General features: G+C 37.9%; 1 protein-coding gene across 9 annotated transcripts in view; it reads left to right on the top strand.

Moving 5' to 3' along the window:
* Positions 1 to 27,116, top strand: part of LOC134218483 (circadian locomoter output cycles protein kaput-like) — a 295,619-nt gene that overhangs the window by 260,195 nt on the left and 8,308 nt on the right. For all 9 annotated transcript variants that reach the window (XM_062697544.1, XM_062697543.1, XM_062697540.1 and 6 more), the window contains 7 exons: positions 3,227 to 3,393; positions 4,040 to 4,221; positions 20,155 to 20,411; positions 20,482 to 20,671; positions 20,728 to 20,959; positions 21,025 to 22,035; positions 22,106 to 22,251. In XM_062697544.1, coding sequence (XP_062553528.1) covers positions 3,227 to 3,393; positions 4,040 to 4,221; positions 20,155 to 20,411; positions 20,482 to 20,671; positions 20,728 to 20,959; positions 21,025 to 22,035; positions 22,106 to 22,251 — 2,185 coding nt within the window. The remainder of the gene's footprint in view (positions 1 to 3,226; positions 3,394 to 4,039; positions 4,222 to 20,154; positions 20,412 to 20,481; positions 20,672 to 20,727; positions 20,960 to 21,024; positions 22,036 to 22,105; positions 22,252 to 27,116) is intronic.

Genomic DNA, 27,116 nt, shown 5'->3' with positions numbered 1-27,116 from the left:
GCTGGAATAATAGAAATCACAGTTTCTGCCGCCATTTTTTTTTTGCGGGTAGAACATAATTGCACTAAAAGTAACTGTGTTTTAATTACTAATTGCGAATCATTACAAAAGATGAGCGGAATACAAAACGAAGGGATCGCTTTTCAAGGTGCGTAGTTTAGTCAATCAGTGTGCTGCAATTTAAATATTTAGATAAAAAATAGCTGTACGGATTTTGATCATTTGATTCGAAATCCATCCACGGTGGACGGATTTCGATTCAGGAGTATGTAGTTGATTTGATTCATTATTTTATCATGTTTTTCGTAGTTTTTGATGTGTAAATGTGAAACACTTCAAAAGTGGAAGCCTTCATGCTCCTGTGTCAATGACAACCGTTTCAGTGTACGGATTTTCATACCCCATGGTACTTATGCTACTGGTTGGAACATATGCAAACATGCAGACATTGAGATGATTAAATAAACGTTCAAAAGTTATGCACATTGTATTTGAATCACTCTCGCAGGAAAAACTTACAATCTTTCTCCCTAAATAAATCCTTAATATTTATGGATGGCCTCTCCAGCATCGCCCCATCGCTCCAATTGTTCCGCAACCATATGTATGTATATGCCAAGCTGACAAGGGGCCCGTCACGCAGAGTGTTTCTCTGCAACTCCCAAAGGGCTCGTTAGCGTTAGCGTTGACCCGGTTTTGTTTTCCGACACGATTCTCAACTTAGCAGCTTATCTCGCAAACTGTGTCCCTAGTCCATTCCCATTCCGGATCGCCATCTCACGATATAATTGGCTGGCTGTCACATGGCGGATGCGCTACTTTCGGTTCAACCTTCAAGTTCAAATGTTTGTTCCAACCAAGCGACAGGGTCAGTAGGAGCCTTGACCTCCGCCAATTTCAAATATCGAGCCTCCGTTAAATGGAGTGTGAAAGTTAGTCCGAACGTGACACACAGATTATGAGATTTTAGTATCTCTCAGTTTTATTATTCAAAAGCATAAAGTTTTTATTTATTGAAAGTTCAAAAGAATAGCGGATTCAGTCTAAAAACGGCGAGGAATATTTTTCCATTAATCGAACGTCACAATTTAATTTGAGTTTATTGGTTGAAGAACGCGAAAGGGCGATTCACTTTGCAAATTTTTCCGCCTGTTTGCTGGCAAAACTCTTCCTGAAGGTAAACCCTAGATTCGCTCAGCTAAGCGAAAAATTCGCATGAAGAAGAGAATGGTTCAAAATGCGCAGCTGTTCTTTTTAGCGGAAATAACGAAAATTTTACGGGAAAAAATTACGGTAAAGAAAATAAAAACAAAGGACATCGATTGAGATAACTTTCCTATTATCATTTCGGATAATAAAATTTCATGAAATGTACATCTAGCTTTTGCTGATAGCTTGAAAGAATATAGGAATAAGGAGCACAGATCAAGGAATTGTAGTACTTGACTCTATATGTTTAAGTTACATACATAAAAATAATAGAAAATGATTTGCCACCATACAATTAAGGTCACTCCTGACGGAATCCAAGTTCCAAAGTGCTCGCGTTTTCGGGGGCACACCACTTAATTCAGAGGCGGCGCACAACTGTCATTTTTGTTGATTTAGCTTTGCTGCGTCGCAGCATGCGTGACATAATAAAAATGACAGTTGTGCGTTGTTTCCGTATCGAGTGGTGTGCCCCCAAAAACGCGAGCACTTTTAAACTTGGATTCCGTCAGGAGTGACCTTAAGCACAATTAGACACGCTTACTATTTGGATATCATTAAAAACAAAGTAATGGAGCAGCACCAGACCGTGGCGGAATTACTTAGGCATTGTGCCATCCTGTCTAACTTATCGTTTGTTACTCCCACGTAGAGATATGTATTCAAGGCAAGGTAAGGAAAGTAGCGCTGGATCGAAAAGGGCTTTTAATTAATTAGTAGGAGCGAAAGCAATACTTTCTATTTATTGACTGGGATTGAACGGCTCACCCATGGGGGGGGGTGTTGGAATTTTCTTTACGGGGAATCATTGGACAGGACAGGAACTGTGACCCTTCTAACCTGCGAACTGTAACATTGAAACACGCAAAGGGTGGATTGTTTGTTCAATTGTTTGGCGGGACGAGTTATTGATTTGTGGTGGTGGGAAAAATTATTGATTATGAATATTTCATTTGGGAAAGCGGTGTCATTGCAGTGAATCTGATATCGGTATCCATTCATGAAATTTGAGTTTTGCGACACAATCTGTAGCTAAATCGAATATTAGACTAACATTTTCTCAACATAACAGCTTCGAAAATGAATTTCAGCCTACAGAACCAACACTACAATTAGTGAATAATTAAGTTCTTCCAAGTGTGACTACCGTTCACCTCGGAGCTCTTTATGGCACATGAATAGAAATATATTAATAGATCAATTGTTTCTATCGATAAACGAAAGAATAGAACATTCAGCACTTGATAATAATATTTTGTTGATTGTAACCCTCAACATTGAATGATTTAACTCTACCAGATACCAAACACGCATAGGCGAAAATTGTCTCAAATTCCGAACACTTTGATTCAAATTCCGAGCACCAGTTAAAATGCACTATAATGCGAAATTTTAACATTACCACATTGTTGGTTTGTTATAATGTCCTCGATCTGATCGCCTGCCGTGTATTTAAATTGTACAAATGGGAAATGTTTCAAAGAAATCTACATGCAATGAGGTACTTGAGAGCTTAGAGTTGAAACGCCATTTGATCAAATTTAAGCATGCTTAGAAGACGATTTCATTCTTTCGAGGACGAACATGCTCATTTTCAAGATAAAATAGTGTAAATAAATTAATTAAATGACAAATTTTATTTAGAGCTGATGCTAAGCTGAACACACTCTCTGGAAATGAATAGTCGTGAAAACAGCAATTAATATCTAAGTGTTATTCTGTGCAGATTTCAATCTGCATCCATTTATTTTATTATGAAAGAATCAATCTATTTGTCGGCAACAACATCAACGTTAGCCACTTCATCAGTGCCATTAAAGCATTGCGAAATTAATAACGTTTGCGTGATTTTCTGCTTATGCTGCCCCTCAATATACAACAACAAAAAATTTCCATCATGTTCCATTGGCATTACGATCCTGACAAAGACCAAACAAGAAAAAAAATCAATTTCATTTTGATCGCATCTAATTATTTTCCCGTTCTATTTTCATGTTTTCCTCTCCTTTTTTTTCAGAAATGGCCGTGAAGCGCGGAACCGAGCGGAGAAAAATCGCCGCGACAAGCTCAACGGCTCCATCCAGGAACTGTCCGGCATGGTGCCGCACGTTGCCGAATCGCCCCGGCGGGTGGACAAAACGGCCGTGCTGCGGTTTTCCGCACATGCCCTCCGAGTGGACTATGGTGAGTGTTGTAACATTTTTTTTGTTGCTTCCTGTCGGGTACATTTTCCACTGCGACCAAATAGTTGATCTTGTAACATTGTTGGTATAGGCAAACGGTCAGAGCAAAGTGCTACTTCTACCTCTAGTCTGAGTGAACCATTTTCAGGTTTCTATGCACTCAATTTAGATTATAGAACCAATAAATGTAACCGTCTAAGACGAGTTTAGTACTTTACCTTTAATTCCACTATGAGGCCGTCTTCAGTGTCTCGTACTTGTCTCGATTCGAGTCAAGTACGAGACATTGAAGACGGCCTGACAGTTGAGGTCGAAATACGTATCTGTAAAGATAACAAAACGTAGTGGAATTAAATGGAAAGCTCTAAACTCGTTTTAGACAGTTGAAGACATTCCACTGAAAGAAATTTGTCCAATGAATGTAGTTATTTGTACAATTTTTATCGTCTTGTTGAAAATGAAAAACTCAAATATTTGTACGCAAAGTTAACGTAGAAGAACGTAGCTGTATCTTTTGGTGTTATTTGCAATTATAATTTGTGAGTCTCCATTAGCTACATTTTAGAAAACACAGACGTAGACCTACGTCAAAAAACATTTCGTATTTTTTTTAATATTAATATTACCTTCATTTACTCCTTTTCCAGTTTTCAAATCCAACCCGGACCAGCCCCATCAGCAGCAACCCAAAGCGAACGTCGTAGTACAAAAGAGTGAGGTGCAGGACACACTGTTCCGGATGCTGAACGGATTCCTGCTGACCGTAACCTGCCGGGGGCAGATTGTTCTGGTTTCGGCATCGGTCGAACAGTTCCTCGGACACTGTCAGGTAGGTGATTTGCTACCGGTTTTGCCATCCGCAACTTAATGTGAGCGAGCTTTCGCTGCCCAGCAGCGCAGCACGCATATCATATCCGTGTCAGATTTACGATCATCGAGAACCATAATGTATGCAATCAACCGATTAGATTTCGGCTCTTTTTTCGTTATATAAGCCGGTGTGTGTGGAGAACTGGTTTCAGGCCATTCAGTTCGCTAAAGTTTGCTTTGCTGTTCGATTCAGACAAAACGAGATGAAGCGGAGAGCAACCTCAACAAAAATACGGTTGACACCCTAGACTTTTCTATGCTAGAGAAATCATGTGACATGTGACGTCCACAATAATGGTAGACTTGGAAGCACAAGAATGGTTCCATTTCGTATTACACAATTAAAGCGAGGCATTCTACGAGTGTTTGCTCCGTTAATTAAATGAGAGTTTCCAATGCTAATTAAAATGATTTTTATCCGGAGCGTACGATTCCACTCACCTTAAGTGCTTTTTGGTAGCAAAGACTGGATATTTTTAAAGAATTTCATCCGTTATAATCGTTCCTGTTTTTAATAGTGCTGATTGGCTTGAACGAAAATATCGACATAATCTTGTTTAAAAATAGTTTTCAAACGTTGAGTAAAAATCAGTGATAAATTGTTTGGTATCATATTTTTTTTATAAATTGGAATACAAAACTTTTTTTTTGTCTTTATTATCGAGACTTTCAGCCCGAGGCTGGCAAAATTAATACAAAACTGACAAGCTAGTACACAATCCGGTTTAAGTATAAAATATACTAAATCCATTTGCAATTCTACAATTCAATGGATTAAGCAACGACCGATGACGATCATATTATACCGATGTCGATTTGATCAGTTGAATGAAGCGGATTACTGTGCGGAGCTCTTTGCTGTCAGGAACCTATAAATGCTGCCCTATTGATCGTTGGCACTCCCTTCTTTTAGTTTGAAGGGCAAACATGTACTTATCCAAAAAATGGACAAGGTTGAACATGGAACTCGTTGTTAATAGCTGAGTCGTGCAAAATATGTACACTGAGATTTAAAGCCATTCGTATTATCAAAGTAATAAATTCGTTTTATATACTTTCAAACGTACGATGTAAGAAACAAAATAGCACCGAATCAATCACGCCGATGACACAAAACCTTATCTCGTTTTGCATGATGAACTAATGTGCGTGAACCGTTTTGACTCGACTCACAGGAATTTACATAATATTATAAAACCAAATTTTCCAATGGCTATCAGTGTCGAGGATCAAGATCATAAACGAATTTAGGATCCTACGGAATTGATAGCGTAATTAAAGCCGAAGTGGACGTTTTGATGCAACCGTTCGGAACATGAGTCATATTCGGAGTATGAATCAGAGCGGAATAGTGGAGCTTCATGAATGTTGGATGTTTGGTGTTTTCGATGTCGGAATATTTAGATTGGTAGCTGGGTGAAATGAGAAAACTGCCCAAGCAGCACAAATTGTTTCACTACTAAACATTTCACTGTGTTGCAACTATTCGGAAAGAAACAATCTTTGCGTATGTGCCATCAAATATAACTCTCTTGCAATCTAAAAAGCGCAAGAGGTGGAGCCTACGGAAACATCTTTCGATTGCAGTAAAATTGCAATAATGTTGCAAAATACTACAGCGAAACATTCAACTTATCTGCAACTTCATTTAAACAAACAATTGAATTTTGATAGACGCATTGCAGTTACATGGTAAAACATATGCAACATAATGATTTTGTTTCGTGTTTGCAACATGAAGGGCAGTATTCTTTGTTTGTTTGTTTCCAAATGTCAAACACGTACTGCATTGCAATTTTAATGAAACATTGACCACAATTCGAAAGTTTGTGACATCTTGATGCAACTTGTTCGTGCTTTGATGTTTTTTCATGCCTTGAATGAAACTGAATAGAAACAAAGTGCTTTTAGGAAGATGTTGCGTGTGCTACTTGGGTGATTCTATTGAAGCTGGGCAGTGGCGTAGCCAGAAGATGCATTTGATAGGGCCATTTCAATGTTCCATCTCAAAAACTGGTTATGAATATTCGTACAGACTACGATTTTTTATTAAAAGTTTGCTCATCTTCAGTGCCTCGTACTCGACTCGACCAATCGTTTTATAATCCAGAACAGCACTAACTCGCCTTAGGTGACAATACTCTAAATTTTTTTTTCGCTTTATATTCGCTCTAAAAGCAACCTTTTTGTTTATACACGATTTTTTTCGCTCGTATTTTTGACTGTCTTCGCAACATTATCCTGAATAAATCAAAGAAAAATTACATCATAACTAATATGCGTTAAGCATTTAGGATGAGTGCAAAATTGTGAAAATTTCAATCGTCTAAAACACAAATTTGCAATGCTGCTGGAACTGAACTTACAGCACAACTGCTTTTTATAAAGGTGTGTCAAAGTGACAAGAAAACACGTCACTTGTTACATAGGCATACATTCATACATTTCAACATTTTTCCATTTTGAATACATTTACTTGAGCACAATGTTTAGTAAATGAAATTGATAGGTATGGAATCACCGTCGGAATTTGATTTGATTCCCACCGGTGGACAGTGGATTATTTAATAAATATTTTCCTCCCCAAAACACATGTTTTTCGATCCTAAGTAACGTTTCTCACGTAGTAAAAAATAAAACGAAAGTCGATAACCAAAACTTTCTATCTATCTATTTTTATGTGATAGTTTGATGATAACTTTTAACGGTATCAAATGGCTTAACTAGACAGCGTTTGCGAAACCAATTTGTCCAGATTTTTATTGGCCCTTAACAATTGCTGTTGAATTCAAAATTCCTGATTAAGAGCTTCCATTAAGTATCATTTTAAATTTGTTAAGCTATCCTTTCCTATTTTATTTCTTACCCTTTTTGCCAATATTAATATTTCTATGAACTTTTTTCAAATGCATGTAGTTGTGTTAGGCCTTGAAATTCGAAAGTATAAGTAATAAGATTAAGGGCCTGTTCAAATATTACGTAACGCGAAAAACGTTGCTTTTAAGAACCCCCCACCCCCTCGTAACAATCCGTAACAATTTTCAGAACCACCCCCACCCCTATGCGTAACGCGTAACAAATGCTGTTTTTTGAAAAAGATCCTTATTTTAGTAGAATTTAAAGGACAGTGCAATAAATTATTATCTATTGTATATTTCATGCTTTTTCAAAGATAATGAATATTTTTGAATTTTTTTAAATATTTTTTCGCTATGCAAATAACTTGTTACGCGTAACAATATTTTTAAGGACCCTCATCCCCTATATTTTGCGCAACAAAGTGTTACACAAATATTGCGTCACGTAATATTTGAACAGACCCTAAGTAGTAATTCGCAACGTATTGACTCATTTAAATCCTATTGAAAAAAATTGTTGATTCCTGCTCGGCTACTTCAACATCAAACTATCTTCAACAAGCCACTGCCGAGCAGATTGCGCCATGTTTGGGCCTCTTTATCGAGTGACGGTCTTTACAGTCAACACTGTGAGGCTATAGACTTAACAATGTCTTGACATAACATTGAACAGTTTTTTGTAAGGAACAAAGGCAAAAATTTCAGCAAGCTATATATAATTTGTGAACATCATTTACACAAAAATATTGATTCTACAATCTTCCGGCATAATCATAAAAATGACAATTAATACAATGCCAATGCATTACAACAGAAAATATGATTATAATTTTGGCAAGTAAATTTAAAAATACACACAGCTCACCTAAAAAGCACCGCCGTTTTATAATTCAAATGTAAATACAAATACACCAATTTGGAGAAGATCGTGGATTCATCATAATTACACCCAGAAAATAATTCTTGCGCTCTGTTTCGATTCCCGAATTGAATTTGGTTTGACTAGGAAGTGACAGTTCAAAAATTAAAAAATCACCCGGATATGAGAATGACTGGTGCTACCTAACAATACCAATAAGACATCTTTAAAAAAATCTATATCTGTCCAATCTAGCGCTGTAAGTAGTGTTAATAATTTTTGAACTATCACTTTAAAGTTTGATTTCGGTTTGGGTCGGCAAAGGGGTCAAATACTAAGAAAATATACTTCTAACGTTTTTTTCTAGTTCTTCTAAACCGTATCAACACACATTCCTGGAAAATGAGAACATATCCTTTTGAACTAAATAAAGTAGTTTTGTGTCACGATCTGATGTTAATTTTAGGTAATCCTAACCAACAGGTTTTAACCAATTGTTACAGTTATAGAATATTATGTGTTATCTATCGGTTTTCATTTCAGTCCTTTTGTTGATGACGTGCATTCTTTACCAAAAATTTAAATGAACAATCGCCCACTTTGAGCGATTGATTGTTTATCTTCGCGTTGGACGAACAATTGAACGATCATAAAAGATGTTGCGATCGGTCTATTATCGACCCGGTTTTAATAAGAACAGCGAATGGAGCGAGAAATAATTATAACATTAGCAAAAAACAATCGCTCACTTTGAGCAATTGATCCTCGCGAAGGATGAACAATTGAACACTTTTTTTAAATGATCAGAGAAGTAAATGCTAATACTGTTGTTTATAAAAAATATTCGTATTAATTAGTAAAATAGAAGTTGCATAGGTCACATCACTTTCCATGGTGAATCCCGATCTATGTTACTGATTACCCCACCCCACTAACACAATGTCCTTCCCGTGGTAATTGTGGAGATGCAGAGGTATTCTCGGTCTCTAGTAGCAACAATAACCACACACTAACATTCCCTTCCTTTCCCAACTGACTGTAAGGACTTGGCCGGCGCCGTTATTGATCATCAATTGAGAGCTGCTGAAACGTGCACTTCGAGAATAGATGGTAAATCCCAACCACTATTCACTTGGATCGTAGTACAATTTGCACCAGTTCTGATCAATCACGGAGTAGCAACCATTGATATGTACAGTCAGTCTAAGCTAAGCTAAGCTTATATTCGCTCCAAAAGCAACCTTTTCACCTGGGGCCTGGATACCAATAGTCGTATAGTGTTATAGATTCAGTTCGACGAATTCAGGTGATGTATGTGTGTGTGTGCAAAAAAGTCTAGCCCTTTTTTGGGCACTTATCCTTATCCGATTTGCTCGCAACAGGTTGCATTCGATGGGAAATCCTGCCGAAAAACATTTTCGAGCTAAATGTTTCAGATGTTGTGCAAGACGAGCTCGGTGGTCTAGTGGCTACAGCGTCTGCCTTATAAGCAGGAGGTCGTGGGTTCAATTCCAGGCTCGTCCCTTTCCTACTTTGTATTTCGATCTTAGCTCTTTCTGTCGTGAAACACAGATTCCCAATGTTAAAACCTTCCACACTACCAATTCCAAATAAAACTTCCCTTGACACCTATGAGAGGTCGTTCTCTGCATATCTTTCTTAAGTAGGTGTCCAACTAACCATTCTTCCCCTCCCTCAGCATTCGCAAGGACGTGGCCAGGGCAGATCTCGACTATTGGAGAGTGCATTGCTTCCGTCTAAGAGATAGTGACCAGTCACAAATCAATATCTGTGGTGACGGATGAAAGTGATGCAACTCTCATACAATAGTCAAGGCTTGAACCACCTACGAATTTGTGCGAATTGCTCAATGCTAATGCTAATGCTAAATGTTTCACATGTTGTGCAATTGTACAAATCGAGTTTCACACATAGTAGGTACTTGAAATATTATTCCCTGAGTAAATCGATTGATATTGATATTGATAGTGTAGGCCTCTGTTTATTTATACTATTTTTTTGTTCTCTCCAATTAAAATCAGCAAACATAAATTTACAAAGAGCCAAATGTTTGTAGATCAGATGATTGAATTTTAAACCTGTTTGTAGAACAAATTTGACATGAATCAGTGTAAACGATTCTTATCCAATTGTTTAGAAACAACTTAGAAAAACAAGAGTTAGAAAATGACGAGCTCTGGTTTAACCCGAGAAGTTCAAAATATCTAGTCATCCGGTTAAATTCCGACTTAAACCACATCTATCTAACCGTTAATAAGCTAATGAGCTAATTTGTCCGTAGTTCGAACTATCGTCAAACGAATTTATCAATAATGAGCATCGGTAGTTTTGAAGGAGAGTTATCAAGTGTTATATTTTTCTACTCTTTTACTATTATTCGATTATGGTAAAGGAGCCACAAATGAAAATTTTAGTAGAATACAGTTTGACACAATTCCTTATCCTTACCAAGAATGATTGTTTGTAAAATGTGATGAAAGTTATAATGATGCTCATAGTCTGATTAGATTACGAGCTACATATCGTGATCAACTAATAAAATGTGTGAACTTTGGCAACAAGATATTCCCTATCAAGTATTGAAGCTTGTACTCTGAAATGGTTCTCAAAATAGTGTTGAATGCAAACTCAATACTTTGTGAATTTTGTTCTGATTTTGAAACAACATGTAATTTAATTTTTTCATTATTTGTGGCTTCCAATCTATGAGAAATTAACGCTTTTAGGCTTCTGATGGATTATTCTTCTTCTTCTTCTTTTTCTTCTCTATGTATAAAAATGAGTTTGCATTCTCTTTGAGGCAACATAATTCACGAACCCCAATTTGCAAGATTTCTTCACCAATTGATTCGTCTTGGGCTCTGCTGTGTTTATATAAATGAAAAGACGAACAATTTCACCGGGAAAGTTGAAAATTGTCAAAATGTAAGTTTTGAAAAAAGCCATTTAGACGTTTAGCGTTAATGAAACTATGAGTTAACCCCATGAAAAAATTCACAAAAAAATCAAAGAAAATTCAGGTGGTATTTGAAAATCTGTGAAAAATCAAGTTAACCGGGAAATTAAAGAATACCAACCGTGTAAAAAAATATTGGGTGTAGAGTGCGACGCCGCAAACAAATAAAGGATTGACAATTTGGTCGAGAAAAAAACAACAACCCGAGCGAGATGGGGTGGGTTCGACTAGTTTTCAATATTTTTCAATTTAATTGACATAGCAGCTTAGGGTATGCGATAACACATTTTTTTCCTCACGAAACGAAATGAAACAAAATTAGAAATGGTCTTGTTGATACGAAACGAAGCGAAACGAAATTCAGATTTACTTCCGAGACTTCGAAACGAAATGAAATCGAGATCCATTTGATTCGATTTTTTTTACATTGTGCGAATAAAATAAATCCACGAAGAAAATAGTTTTGTTTAATATTTTTATGCCATAGGAAGAATCTAGCTTGATTTTACAAAAAGACATAAGCAACAGATCAGTTTTAAACCTTTTGAACCATTTTCAAAAGTATGCTCCTCACCATAAACAACATAAAAATATTCATCGCTTAGTATATTCAACAAACCTCAGTAAAAATAAAAAAAAAGTCGATTTTTTAACTGCAATCAACAGATTTCATATGGCTCACCATTTTGAAAAGTATTACAGATTCAAAGTTCCACCCCTCCACTAAAGTCTCTAGGTCATGGTTTCCCAAACTGTGGGTCCCGACCCCCAGGGGGGTCGCGAGCGGATTGTTGGTGGGTCGCGCAGAACAAATATTAATTGCAGCTCGAATGCTGAACTTTTCGGTCCTTTTTTTTCAGGAACATTATTTCAACTTCAAACCGCATTTTATTTTAAATATCCATCACCACGCTATTTTATTTAAACATTCATGCCTAAAAGCTGTCCCCTTAATGAAGTGAAATAAAAATGCTAACATTTTGACAAACAATACCATGTTCGTCATGTTTTGCATTTGTACATGTAAGGTAACGTGAATATTTTTTATGTGGAAGAAGCCGAAACAGATGACATTCTGATTCAATCAATGCTTAATACTACTTGGTAAAATGCATTTTTTCATAGGTGGGTCGCGAGACATATATAATTTTGCTAGGTGGGTCGCATACTCAAAGGTTTGGGAAGCTCTGTTCTAGGTAAATTTTCAACCAAATTCATGAAGATTTATGGTCCTTTCGAAAAATATGAAAGTATGTGAGAGGAATTTTTTATCCATCACTTTTTTTCTATGGATTTATCTTGGAAGATAAACGAAAATCGTGACTGCTAGAGTCAAACCTTAACAATAATAGCCGTGGAATGCGTTTGCTCTAGCAACACCATAACGCTATTTGCATGTAGGCATTAGGTTACAGTGGCCAAACGTCCCGGATTATGCCTCTACTTGCCTCACATTGCTTGACACCCCGGAAAACGTTCTCCATTCCATGAGGAATCTGTAAAGCCTGGAGATTTAACCCATTGGTAATGGAATGTAAAAAAAATCTGTTACAGATCTGACTAATTAAGAGAATATAAGGAACTTCAGTCTACTGAAGTTGAGGGTCCCTCAAGGTCTACCGAAGTTATAGGAAGAAGGTAATTTTGAGTATCTAAACAATGTTCGCAATATTAAAGAAAACAATCCAGTTTTTATTTCTGCAGCTCAGCAAATAAAGAACAGACTTCCGGTAAAAAAAAGGTTATTTGCTGATTTCCAGTAAACTATTTGCTGTGCTATGGCAATAAAAAATAGGTCCGTGTTTGCTCAAAGCTAGGACATGACGTGACAATTCAATCGAGAATGCTTTGGTACTATTCAGTCGGTAGCTCTGATGAGGTGGTCGCCAGTGTAGCAAAATTGATTTGGTTCAGAACCTTCCAATCAATATGTTTCAAAACTCGATGTGTATCTTCCTCAAGCATAAGTCAAATTAAATAAAAATAGAGCATACCAAAACAATGAGATGTATAAATTATGTTTACGTCACTGAGCAGTATTATTTAAATCAACACATATGCATTATGCTTTATACTTGACCATTTTCAACGAAACATTGTAGACATGTTTAAGTGGAAAGCTAAATGCGTTTCTGTTGATGATACAGAATAGAATTGTATTACGTGGTGAGACTATTTGAAGTAATTTATATGCATGAAATTTTGAATAGAGTTTGAATGGTTTTATTCAGTGGCGCAGCTGATTTTTTTATGATTTGAAAATTTTAAATGTTAGAAATTCATTTCGAAATTCCGCAAAATTCCGTTTCGCTAAATTTTGTTTCGCTAAAAGTATGATTTTTCCGCGGAGGGTCCGCAAATCGTCCTCCGCCTGATCGATTCACCTTGCCCGCTGTGCACCTCGCCTTCTTGTTCCCGTTTGATCGATGTGCCCGGCCCACCGCAGTCTTCCGATTTTCGCGGTCTGAACGATGGATGGTTCCCATAACAGCTGATGCAACTCGTGGTTCATTCGCCTCCTCCACGTTCCGTCCGCCATCTGCACCCCACCATAGATAGTACGCAGCACTTTCCTTTCGAAAACTCCCAGTGCGCGTTGGTCCTCCACGAGCATCGTCCAAGTCTCGTGTCCGTAGAGGACTACCGGTCTAATAAGCGTTTCGTAGATAGTCAGTTTGGTACGGTGGTGAACTCTATTCGATCGAAGCGTTTTACGTAGTCCAAAGTACGTACGACTTTCTGCCATGATGCGTCTAAAAAGTTCTCTGCTGGTATCGTTATCGGCGGTCATCAGTGAGCCCAACTACACGAATTCTACATCCACCTCGATTTCGTCACTACCGATAGAAACTCGTGGTGGGTGGCTTACATTGTCTTCTCTTGTGCCTCTTCCTGTCATGTACTTCGGGGATAGTTCTTAAGATGGTTCGAGTCCCTCCTCTCTTTGCAAAGGGGCTCTCATACTACTCTCATACTCGAGAATTAATCAAATAATAAATCAATTTTAGGCGAAACATAGTTCGTCGGGTGTGCTAGCGTTTAACAAGTCCCTCTTCTCAAGAAAAGTTGGACGATGAAAAAAGCTTTCTGAATGATCTACCACCGGCGTTGTGTCGTCTGTCTCTTTCCGTCCATCATCTGAACAGTATCAGCTGAACCTGAAGGCAATCATGAGGCTTTACTAACAGCTCACGGTGTAAAAAAATGGATTATTATCGATGTTTCATGTACCTCTGATTTTTTTTTCACAGAAAGTTAGGCAAGGTCATTAGAAATGAGGTACGGGGTGTTTTAAAATATTTCATCGGCGATTTTTTGAAAAAAGTGATTTTTATTGTTTTTTTTCTCTAATATACCGTACAAAAAGTCAATTGATAACCCAACATTGGACCAATAATTGTAATTTACCTCAAAATAGATTGAATACACGTTTGAAGCCTTTTTGCTTTTCTCGTATCTATAAATATATATCTATAACTATAACCTATCTTGACACGGGTATAAAATATTGAAAAACATTTTTTAAATTCAAGCGTTCCTAAAGTATTTTTAATGTTATTTTTCATGTTTTGAAATCTTTGCTGAAACAATAATCTATCTCTGGCATCTAGATTGTTCTCTGATGAATATTGGTTTTGTAATTCTATCTTCTGACATTTTTTATGAGATTCAGAATGTTTTCTCCTTTGATGATGGATTTTGGTTGTAATTCATGCGTATGAGCCACATGTCTTTTTTGGCCTTTCACCGAGTATTACACGCTGCATCTTTTGCTAGAAAAATCTGAAAGTATCCTAGGCTGCTTTTAACGTTTCATGTTCGTAATGGGGAAATATTATTTTTCAAAAATCAGTATCTCTGAAACACCCACCACGTGAAAGTAGATGCTCTCCTCTTTCATATAGTGGGTAAACTAAAATGTTCTATCGGGGGATCTAGAAGAATTTTTATTTTTTTCACTATTTTTGGTGCAAACTCCATACAAATCTCAAATGATCTAACCCCCCCAAAAATGTATGGAAAAATGACCCCCGATAGAACATTTTAAAAATGCACCTACGTGAAAGAGGAAAACCTATACTTTCGTGTAGTGAGTGTTTTAGAGATACTTATTTTTTGAAAATAAGCCTCTTCGGACAAACACACTGTGTATTAAAAGCGAATTTCGTTTCCATCTGAATTCTATTTCTTCACCTGTATTGTAAGAGACCTAACTTAGTCTTAAAACTGGTTATGTACGCCAGAGGTAACCATATTAAAAGCAGACATTCTTCATAGGAAATGTCATTACCAGTGTTTACAGTATTGTCAGTGTTTGTCAGCATTTCAAAGGCTAATTTTGTTTATACATCTTCAAACATATCCCCTTTACTATCTTAGCACAAACAATACTAAGCTTATCTCTGTCTCTGCATATAACCATGTACTTCATCTTGGTAGAGCTTATGCGTATGCTCCTAGGTTTTGCAGATGAAATTAAGCTCCTTATGAAACGATCGCAGAGTAGTGGTGGAGATTTTTGTCTCACTGAAGATAGAGATGGTAAGGACATATCCACTCACACTACCAGTATGAAGTACATTGTTACATAGAAATAAAAATAAGAGGATGTACAGGAGATGATTGGAAGCGTTGAAGAAATAGTTCACATTGGAATGCTTGTGAAATGGGATGGATCATTATCTAGTAACATTGCTACTTATGTATAACGGTTTCATAGCACACCTAAAGAGTAAATCGCTATCTTCAAAAACATTATAAAATCATAATTGATACTTGGGTGCAAAAAGGGTTTTTTACACTTTACCAGATTACTGCTCACAAAAGTATGAATGACCCACACAAATAAGGAATCAATCAAATGTTACACAGTTGTGATTGTAGCAACAATATAGCTTCCGTAACATGCAACCGGAAATGGAGTTTGCTCTGTATAACTCCATCCAATAGCCTATTTCGGACATGAAGCGTGGTAATTATAAGAAGAGGCCAGTAAGGTTTTGAGGTTTTCAAGCAAAATGTGCTGCGAACAATATTCGGTAAGGTGCATGGTATGTACCCCACAAATGAAGAGACACTGTATCTAAAGGAAAATATGAACCCTTTAAAATATGGCAGACTGACAATGGGCTGGTCGCATAGTGCGAATGTCGGATGAAAGAAATGTGATTACAACATTCAATAGAGAACCATATTTGGGCTGGAAAAAGATGATAATTGCTAAAAAAATTGAAAATAACGCAAAAATATAAAAAATAAATGATAAAAACATAGTTTAGGAAGGCTTGAATTACAATTTTTTTTTTCAAATTTTTAGATCTATTTTAAGATAGGTTGTCTACTAAAAAACCGTCTACAAATGTGTGCATTTTTAATTTTAAGTTGATTGATTCTTTGTTGGGTTATCAGTTGACTTTGGGTACGGTATATTAGAGAAGAAAACAATAAAAATCACTTTTTTCAAAAAATCGCCGATGAAATATTTTAAAACACCCCGTACCTCATTTCTAATGACCTTGCCTAACTTTCTGTGAAAAAAAATCAGAGGTACATGAAACTTCGATAATAATTCATTTTTTTACACCGTGCAGCTGTTCAACAGATCTTTCGATCCGTTCTGGGATCCGTACTAGGAATGCACAATTTTGCCTGCTAGACAAAGTTATCAGTATAACTATTTCTTATAAGGAACATTTACACTCTAAGCCTGACGTACTAAAAACTGCGTTAAATCCGACGCATTTTCGTTAAAAATAGGATAACCCTAAAATTGGGTAAACGATGCTTTTCGTTTTCTATTGAGCATTTGCAACAAAACACTGACCACGTTTTTTAGAAAAAAAAAACCCAGATTAATCCACCTAGCGGTGATAGTGCCTTTCTCGTTTCTTGTGAGTGAGTAATTTCTTGGCAATTTTGGTATGAAAAAAAGTATTTTGGCCATAACTTCTGAGCCCATAGTCCGATCCGGCCAATTTTTAATAGGAAATAATGGGACATAATTCTGCGTCGAATGTTGCGAGTAAATCGGCCGGGAGTAAGTGCCTAAATAGAGAAAAAGAATTTTTCTTGTAAAAACTGGCCATAACTCCGAAGCCCATAGTCCGACTGGGCCGGTTTTCGATACGAAACAATGGGACAATATTCCGCGCAAATGCAACTTGTGACGAGCAAATCGGTTGAGGATAAATCCCTAAGAAATGAAATGGTTAAGGATAAGTGAGATTATCAGTGAGATTATTTTGCGCACACACATACACACACAGACATCACTTTAATTCGTCGAGCTGAGTCGATCGGCATATAACACTATGGGTCTTCGGGCCTCCTATAAAAAGTTCGTTTTTGGAGCGAACATATAGCTTTCAAGTATACTTTGTATACAAGAAAGGCAAAGAGAATTTTGGTCATAGCTTCTAAGCCCATAGTCCGATCGGGTCAATTTTCAATAGGAAACAATGGGACAGGATCGGTTGAGGATAAGTGAGCTAGACTTTTTGCGCGCACACACACATACACACACACATACACACACACAGACAGCACTCCAATTCGTCGAGCTGAGTCGATCGGTATATAACACTATGGGTCTCCGGTCCTCCTATAGAAAGTTTATTTTTGGAGCGAATATATTGCCTTTACGTATACTTAGTATACGAGAAAGGCAAAAAACGTATGGAAAACGATCCGATAGTCGTGGGTGTTCCTATAGCTGCGGTAGTACAGTTTGCGTTACATCTACGAATGAAACCAGCAACCCATTACGTCCAATGATAAAACTATATGTCAATATAAGAAGCAAGTGGAAACAATGGCGAAATTTATGTAAATTGACGAATCGAAATCAAGAAATCAGATTTCGCCATGTTCAAATTCCGCGGAATTTCGTTTCGAACCACCTGAAACGAAATTTTTCGATATTCCACATATGTTTATATTGCATAGCATGAGCATGAGCATGAGCATTATGACCGTACAATTCGTAGTTGCTACTCCGTGATTGACTGAACTTGCGGAATTGTACAGAGAACACAATGAATGGGGCTTGGGATTAGCTACCCATTTTCAATGTACACGTTTCGGGAGCTCAAATATTTAAAGTCAATAACGGCGCCGGCCACGTCCTTACGGTCATATAGGAATGGAAGGATTGTTAGTCCGACTCTCGTTGCTACTAGAGACCGACTATACCTCTGCATCTCCATGATTGTCTTGGGATACGATATCTTCTTAGTTACAAAGGATAATTTATCTGGATTCACTTTGGTAAGCGATGTGATCTATGGGATGGGAAATGACACTAATACGAGTAAAAAAACATGCACGCCCGGTGGCATATGAAAGCTAAGGAGATTCGCGTTTTGGACGACCGCACGGAAGCGCAGCACTCTGTATTCACTTGTTCGATGGCTACATCAAACTATTGAAGAACTCGCTTTTTTCGACCGCGCGCGACATGCGCATGAGCCACCGAACACAAGATAGATACTTTATTCCTTTCCCGACGACTAAAACACGCACTGCACTTACTTGTTCGATAGCTACTCTTATTACCGGCCGCGCAATGCAGAACAAATATTTCGGCCGTTCGCGCGATCATTCTGCAGTCCGAAACAAGAGAAATCTCGCACTGAACTAATTTTTATTACCGGCCGCGCAATGCAGAACAAATATTTCGGCCGATCGCGTCATCGTTCTGCAGTCCGAAACAAGAGAAATCACGCACTGAACTCCCACATATGTTTGTATTGCATAGCTCGACAAACCACTTAGCGATAGATAAACCTGCCTTTGTAAAATTTGGATGACGTGTCCATCAAACTACATACATATTTTATTTATTACGCGACGCACATAGGAGTAAAAAAGTAGACACGTGGCCAAAACTATTTCTTGCTGATAAGTATTTAGGCCTGATGTGGCCTAAGATGACATATTAATTGTAATGTGTAAGTGAAATGCAATTTATCTAAAATCTGTCCACCTTACACTGTAAAATCAGATAAAACCCTCAAACAATTAATATTTTAAATATAATCTCGTACTTCCTCTACATGAGCGTATTGGTTTTTAAGATGCGCAAGTAAATTTTCTGAAGCTTTACGAAGAAATTACTCTGAGCTATAAGTCTAGTCTAATATGATTTTCCAAAACCACGTATCATTGAATTCTCATTGGTGCAAGAAATGTATGGTTTTGTGTAAGTCGGTATCAGAGGTGGTGAATAGAAAAAAAAACAGACATTTTCTAAGTATTAATACAAATACACATCTATCAAAGCTTTGAATAATGTTGCGATTGTCATTATCGCGTTTAGCTCCTTTGTAATAAGTGATATTCTAGATATTCGATCGTAAGATCGCAAATTAATTTGTTCCATCGATCAAATTCTAAGTTCTAACTTAGAACAAATTTAATCAAATCAATGCCTTCAACATTGACATTTCCAGGAAAGTCCATATTTCAAACATTTACTCCGTAGTTTTCTTTTTATCTATATGTACAACCGGATCCATCATGCGATTCTGAATGTTGAATATTTACCTTACTATTTCACGTGCGATTGCGCGCAATTACCAAATATTCTCACAATTGCAAGCTGGTTTCGATAGTTCCGTGTGCACGGAAGTCGTAATTTATAAGACAAACATTCCTACCCCGAAAGCATGGCACCTCCTCTAGAATATATTTCATTCGTGCATTACCAATTCCCATATGCTGTTACATCAGACCACCGATATCTAGAAGAGCCGCCGATATTACGCTGTTCGAAGAAGCACTCCACTATTCGCAAAGTCAGAGGAAAGCTCCCATAAGTGCAAGCTAAATCAGACCAGGCACCAGGCCTCTGGGTCGTGTCGTGCAACAGTGCACGTTACAATTTATATTTCAACGCAAATATTTACCCATCGCCACTTAGTGCAGTGTTTAATTAAAGTCGAGAACTGGCCTGCAGCTACTGCAAGCAATAAAACTTACATTGTAAGCGCGCACGGCCTTACGTAATCGAGTGGGTAGACACGTTCTACAGAGTGATGACTGCATTGAGTCGACCGCGACGACGACGTCGAATCATCACTTATCAAAGTAACGAGTATTTAATGATTTCATCGGTCAATAAAAATTTCACAATAAATAAAAATTGCCATGAATACCCTCATTGATGATGTGTGTTTTCTTTGCTTTGTGTTTCCTTAGACCGATCTGTACGGCCAGAATCTGTTCAACCTGATCCACCCGGACGATCACAACTTGCTCAAGCAACAACTGGTGCCCAGCAACTTAGTCAATTTGTTCGACTCGGCGGTGCCCGTTGCGTCAACGAGTCGAACGTCCACATCCAGCGGGGCCAGCCCGATGGAAACGAACGCCGATGATCAACAGCGACGATCACAGGACGAAGAGGACGAGATCGATCGCAAGCTGCGACAAGATAGGAGAAAGTTCACCTTGAGGTATACCGAATTGATCAGTTTAGGAGTTCTTATGCACTTGTTCTCACGGCTTATCTGTTATACTTTTCAGGATCGCCAGGGCGGGGCCTCGATCAGAGCCTACAGCATACGAGCTAGTCACGATAGATGGATTTTTCCGGCGAGCGGATGCCGCTCCACGTGGGGAGCGACCTAGCGGTCCCTCTGGGCTACAGTTACTAAGGAGAGCGCGCGGTCGGGACGACGGGATTTCTTTACATAGCATTAATGGGAATGATATTGTAAGTAAAATCTTTGATGCTTTCAAATCTCCATTCTCCAAATATCATTATTTCAGGTTCTCGTTGCAATGGCTCGCGTGCAAAAGGTGCCAACCATCTGTGATCGTTTGATTGAGGCTTGCAGGTATGAGTACAAAACTCGTCATTTAATTGACGGAAGGATAGTGCAATGTGACCATCGAATATCGGTGGTGGCTGGTTACCTAACGACGGAGGTGTCTGGAATGTCGGCGTTTACGTTTATGCACAAAGACGATGTCCGGTGGGTTATCGTGGCTCTTCGACAAAGTGAGTTCCCTTTGAATCACTCGAAATACTTCTATTCTTAATTATGAATCAACTTTATTTTTCAGTGTACGACAGTCAAAACTACGGAGAATCATGTTACCGATTAATGACCAGGACAGGAGACTTTGTCTATTTGAAAACGCGCGGTTACCTGGAGGTTGACGACAGTTCCAAAAAAGTGCAATCATTTGTGTGCATCAATACGCTAGTCACGGAGGAGGAAGGCCGGAGGCTTGTACGCGAAATGAAGCGTAAGTTTTCCGTCATAGTGGAGGCGGAGGATCTCCCCGACGAAAGTGACGAACCGGCAGTAGAAAATCCAACGCAAATCGAGAAAGCCGTACTAAATCTGCTGACAAACCTACACTCGGAAGATGACGAGCCCATGGAACGCGCCCTACCACCGATCTCTTCTCAGAACGCGGATGCCTCTGAAGGGTCTCAACTAGCCATAATAGCACCAAGTTCAAAAGCGGTCAAATCAGCCATCGTTAAGAGCATGAATGTGATTGCCATCGCTTCCAAGAAGCTATCAAACGGAAGCAACTCACCGTTGCGAGAATCCGCTGGCACTAGTCCCAAACCGAACGAACATGCTGGCAGTTCGTCGGGTATCATCACAAGCTCTGCAACGATGCAACGGCCTTCTGTTCTGCAGAAAACGCAAACTCCCGCCCCGGAATCACGAGTGCCTCCGCTACATGGTGCCGATCACGATTTCATCCAGCCGTACTCTCCGGCCGGTAGCACCAGCAGCAGTAGTAGCAGCGGCGGTTCCGTTTTCTCTCCCGCATCACACCATCGAAATAGTAGAAGCCCGTTTGGAGGCAGCATCCCGCCAACATCCCCACCCGCCATCGCTGCCACGCCATCAACATCGATTTCACGGGCCATCGACAACACCGCAAGTGGCCACAGCAGATCGATCAGCGTGCTCAAACGAACCCACAGCAACAGCAGCCCGGATGGCAGCAGCATAGGGCAGACGGCCGAATTTGTGGTTCAGAAGCGCGCCAAAGTCAGTACGACACTCGATCTGGATGCGTGCAGGACAAGGCTTTCCAATCCGGCAACGGGTGAGTGTTTTTTTTACTCTGAGATGCCAAATGTTGGTTTGTGAAGGTGGTGTTTGATTTTCCGTTTTAGATCTCATAACAATGTTGCCGCAAGCCTTCCATGCAGTCGATCAGTCTCTGATGAAGGTCGATGGCGACACGGCCAGACTAAGAGCCCAGGTCAGTGGATATGAGAATTTGCAGAGCAAATCTCTTCATCAACTGGATAGCATAGTGGTAAGTGTTGTGATTATTTAATTAATTTAATCGCTCTTACTCAGTATATAGCCTTCCTTGTTTTATTTCAATTTTTAACTTATAGGTTAGTTTATTTTCATTGAACAATAAAAATGTATCAAATAATATGATGAGAGCTAGCTACTACTTTCAACTTTCTTATGTAATTGTTTTCATTATCTTCCACAATGGATGAGAAAAGCATCAACTTCTTCTTCTCCTTCTTCTTATTGGCATTGCATCCCCACACTGGAACATAGCCACCTGGCAGCATAGTGTTCATTAAGCACTTCCACAGTTATTTACCGCAAGGTTTCTAAGCCAGGTTACCATTTTTGCATTCGTATATCATGAGGCTAACACGATGTTAGGGGAGGAGGTTCGGTTGTGGGCACCCTTTTGTGTTTGGTCCATAACTTTGGCCCTGGTTGATCTTATGTCGACATTTGCATAGCAATCGAAAGCTAAACTTATAACCTTACTACTAGCAAAGAAATTAATATGATTTCATCGATTTAGAAAAAATATTGACAATTTAGAAAATTTGACATTTTTGGACATTTTCATTTCGTGGTTCGGTTGTGGGCACCCTTGAAAACTTAGCTAAAAATAAAGAAGCATGAATAAAACCACCCAGATTTAAAGACAAGAAATAGTTTATTCATTCTAAAAGCCAGGAGACGCTAAAAAACTCAAATCAATTCACCTAGCAGTGATGATGCACTCCTCGGTGCATTAAGGAGGATGTTGAAAAATCACATAAGAAAGGTCTAAAATAGAACTTTAGGTAAATGGGTTTTAATTTTTCATTGATTTACGTTTTATTGGTATGCATCACAGTCAAAAAAATCCTGATTAATCACCCTAGCGGCAATAGTGCCTTTCTCGTTCATTTCAAAAAATAATATTTTGGCCATAAATTTTGATCCCATAGTCCGATCTGAACAAATTTCAATAGAAAACAATGGGAAAGCATTCTCCGTCGAATGCAACTTGTTGCAAGCAAATCGGGCAACGCTTTGTTCCAAAAAGTGTGTGTATAATGACTAGACAGGCCCAAAGAACAAAAATATTAAATAAACTCATTATTTCGAACAATTATGTCAAACTAATTATAAAAACTGCCTTAAAACGATATTAAAAATAAGTTAAGGGACAAGTAAAACGATATTGAATGATTTATCAATAAGATGAAAGTGCCCATAACCGAACCAATAAAGGTGCCCACAACCGAATTTCGCAGCCTTTTTGGAAAGAGAAGAAAAAAAAATTCGCGCTAAAATTTTGATGGCAATCGACATTGGGCCTCAAAATAGATTAAATTTACTGTGTAAATACGCATTAGAACTCACTTTTTGAATTAAATCCTTTAATTTATAACACTTTGAAAAAGGCAAAAAAAACTTTCGTGTTGTTTTTCTTGTACGAAAAATTTATTTGTTTCTAGTTCAAAGTAGAGATGCCCATCCGGTTTGATATTGAGCACAAAACATCATGCTATTATAGCAAACAAATGACGGTTGTCAGAATGACAGCATCTCTTATCTGTCAAAAGATACATAGGGGTTAGACTGGCCCAGGGAACAAAAAGTTGTCTAATTCCACGGGGCACCTGCCAGGATTGTGTCTTTGGGTGAGAAAATCAATCTCTGAAAATTTCAGCTCAATCGCTTGTTGTATAAGCTGGCGCACTTGATTTGAAGTTTGTATGGGGATTTCAGCCAAAATGTATAGGAAAATACACCTCCGTCACTCATTCGATCTGGAAATTGGTTCTGATTGCTCGATTGACCTCAGAATTGCAAAAACGACAGTTGGTATGCTACAGAACAATTTCACAGAACATTGTATGATGATTAAATGAACTTTTATATATGCCCCGTGGAATTCGACAACATTTTTTTCTCCCCATACTAAGCTGGGCCAGTCTAATAGGGGTGCCCATAACTGAACGGTGCCCACAACCGAACCTCCTCCCCTACTTTTAGGGAAGTCGAGACAATTCCAAATCCGAAAATTGCCTATACCTAAATCGCCTAAATCGAACCCAGCCACCCTCAGCATGGTCTTGCTTTGTAGTCGCGCGTCTTACCGCACGGCTAAGGAGGGCCCCTCCGGCATCAACACTGCTATTAAAATGAATAAATAATTCCTTTCTCCAAATGTGGGCGGTTTTTATTCATTCTCCTCGATTTTTAGCCGGATTACAAAGGTGCCCAAAGCCAAAATCGATTTTTTGTTTTTAAATCGACGAGTTCAATCTAAATTAGCAAGTAGTAGGGTTATTCGTCTAACTTTTTATTGTTCATCTACCATTAGTACAAACATATTGGAATAATATCAACTAGAGCCACGATTATGAACAAAAGGATGTCCTCAACCGAATCACATCCCCAGCGGTCGGATACGCGAGCGGGGACCTTCCACGCGTGAAATAGGTGCCGCATTAGGAATGTTTATATCTTAACCGTGATTTTTAGCTTAGCTAGGCTTTGACTGACTACACATATCTATGGTTGCTACTTCGTGATTGACCAGCATCAGTGAAATTGCACAAAGAATCAACTGAATGATTCAACTGGGATTTTTCAAGCATTCGCAGTGTGCAAGTTTCAATGACTCAAATATTCAAAAGATCAATAAGGGCGCGGGCCACGTCCTTGTAATCAGTTAGGAAGAGGGAAGGAATATTAGTAGGTGATTTTTGCTATTCGAAGACCGTGTTCACCTCTGCGTCTCCACAAAAACCACAGGAAGGATTATCAATTAGTCGGGAGGCATCGTTGGATCTGGGCCCCAGCATTTTTGGCGTAATTGATTCATTTATAATTTGGCGTCAGTAGTAAGAAACGTTATTGAACGCGTTAATCAATCGATTGGTAAATTGAATTTGAAAAAAATCAGGCAGTTTCTAATATTTCGGAATTTTTATTGCATTTTCTTGTCTACAATTCCCACCCGAAAACATCCAAGACCGAGCTGAGAATCGAACTTGCCATCTCCGGATTGGCAATCTTTCGCCTTTGGTCGCGAGGTTAACTGGAGAACCACCCCCTGGGGGTATTTTTACGAAAAAATGCGTAGAGGATTTTCCTAGCAAATTTGTGGATAAAATTATGAAATATCACCCGTATGGATACTGGAGAAATTTCCGAAGAAGTAAATTATCAAACAATTTTTATGAATATTTGAAGAAAAGGATCGACTGCAACTCCGATATTTTTGGGTTTTTATATTTGGCATGAAGTCATAGTCTCAGGTTTTGTTTTACTACTGTCCGGGTTTTTGAAGAATTCTCTGATGGATTTCTTGCAGAAGGTTTTGAAATTATTTCTGAATGAACTCCTGCAGAAATCTAAAAATTTATTTGAAAATTCCAATATTTCCATTGGAAGTCCTTTCGTGGATTCCTTTAATAACTCTTTAGAAAATTCCTTCAACAATGTTTTCAAAAAAATTCTCCAGAAATACATTTGGAAATATCTCCAGAAATTTATTCAAAAACTTCTCCAGGAAATCCTCCAGAAATTCTTTCGGTAACTCCTCCAGGAATAATTTACAAAATTCTCCCTGTGGTTCATTTCAATACTCCTCCAGGGATTCTTGTGTAAAACCTCCCGAAAAGCCTGTGTAATTTTCTCCAGAAATTCCTTTTGTGATATGATGTTAAATTCCTTTGAAAATTCCTGCAAAACAAGAAAGAATTCTTCCAGAAAATTATTGAAGAATGAAATAGGAAATCATAAAGGAATTTTCGAAGAAATTCAAAAGACACCTCAAAGGAATTCCTAATGAAAATTACGAAGGATTCTCAAAAGAATTTCTACAGGATTTTCTGAAGAGTTTCCCGAATGAATGCTCTATGAAAATTCCGTGCGAATTCCCAAAGAAATCTCCGAAGGTCTAAAGGAATTTCTGGAAAAGTTGCTTACAAAAAGATCCGGAGCAATGACCAATGAAACCCCTAAAAAAATTAGGAGGAATGCCAAAAATTTCTTCCTAGAGTTTCCGAAGGGATGTCTTCAGAAAGTACTGACAGAATTCTTAAAATATGTTCCGTAGAAATTCCTAAATCAATTGCCGAAGAAATTCCTAAAGCAATTTCCAAGGGTATTCCTAAAGAAATTTCGGTTTTCTCCTATAGAACCTCCGAAGGTATTTCTTGAACAATTTTCGTAAGTATTTTTGAAGGAACTTCCGAAGGATTTTCTAAGAAAAATATTAAGAAATTCCTAAAAGAATTCGTAAATGAATTTCCGAATGAGTTTCCAAAATTTTCTTGTAATTCCTTTTTTGAATTTTCGAAGGAATAGTATGAGGAATTTCCAAAGGAATCCTCCAATTTATTTTCGAAAATACCTTTTAAAATTTCCGCGAAAATTCCTTCAAGGATTCCTCCGAGAATTCCTTTACAAATTCTTTTATAGATTTCTTCGGAAATTCTTCTAGAAAATTCTTCGAAAAGTCCTTTAGGAATTCTTTTGTAGAATCCATTGGATATTTGTTTGGAATTCCTTCAGAAAACACTTCAGAAATTCCTTTAAGAATACCTACCATTTTTTTAGAAAGTTTATGAACTTCTTTATGAATTCCTTTGAAAACTTTTTAGGTAATTCCTGTGGAAATTCTCCTTAATTTGTTAAGGAATCGCATCAGAAATAATTTCAGGATTTTTTTTAAATAAATGCTTCCAGTAATTCCTTAAGAAATCCCTTTCGAAACTCCGAGAAGAAATTCTTGGAAATTCATTGAGAAATACTATTGGGAATCGTTCAGAAATTACTTCAAGAGCTCAAAATTTAATCTAGAAAATAAAAAAAAATCTTTTATGATATTTTATTTCATTCTTCAATGAATTTCCACAA

This window comes from Armigeres subalbatus, chromosome 2 (assembly GCF_024139115.2).
Source record: "Armigeres subalbatus isolate Guangzhou_Male chromosome 2, GZ_Asu_2, whole genome shotgun sequence".
In the NCBI taxonomy this organism is placed as follows: Eukaryota; Metazoa; Arthropoda; class Insecta; order Diptera; family Culicidae; genus Armigeres; species Armigeres subalbatus.
Note: the sequence above shows the minus strand (reverse complement) of the source record. Positions and strands in the feature narration are given on the sequence as shown.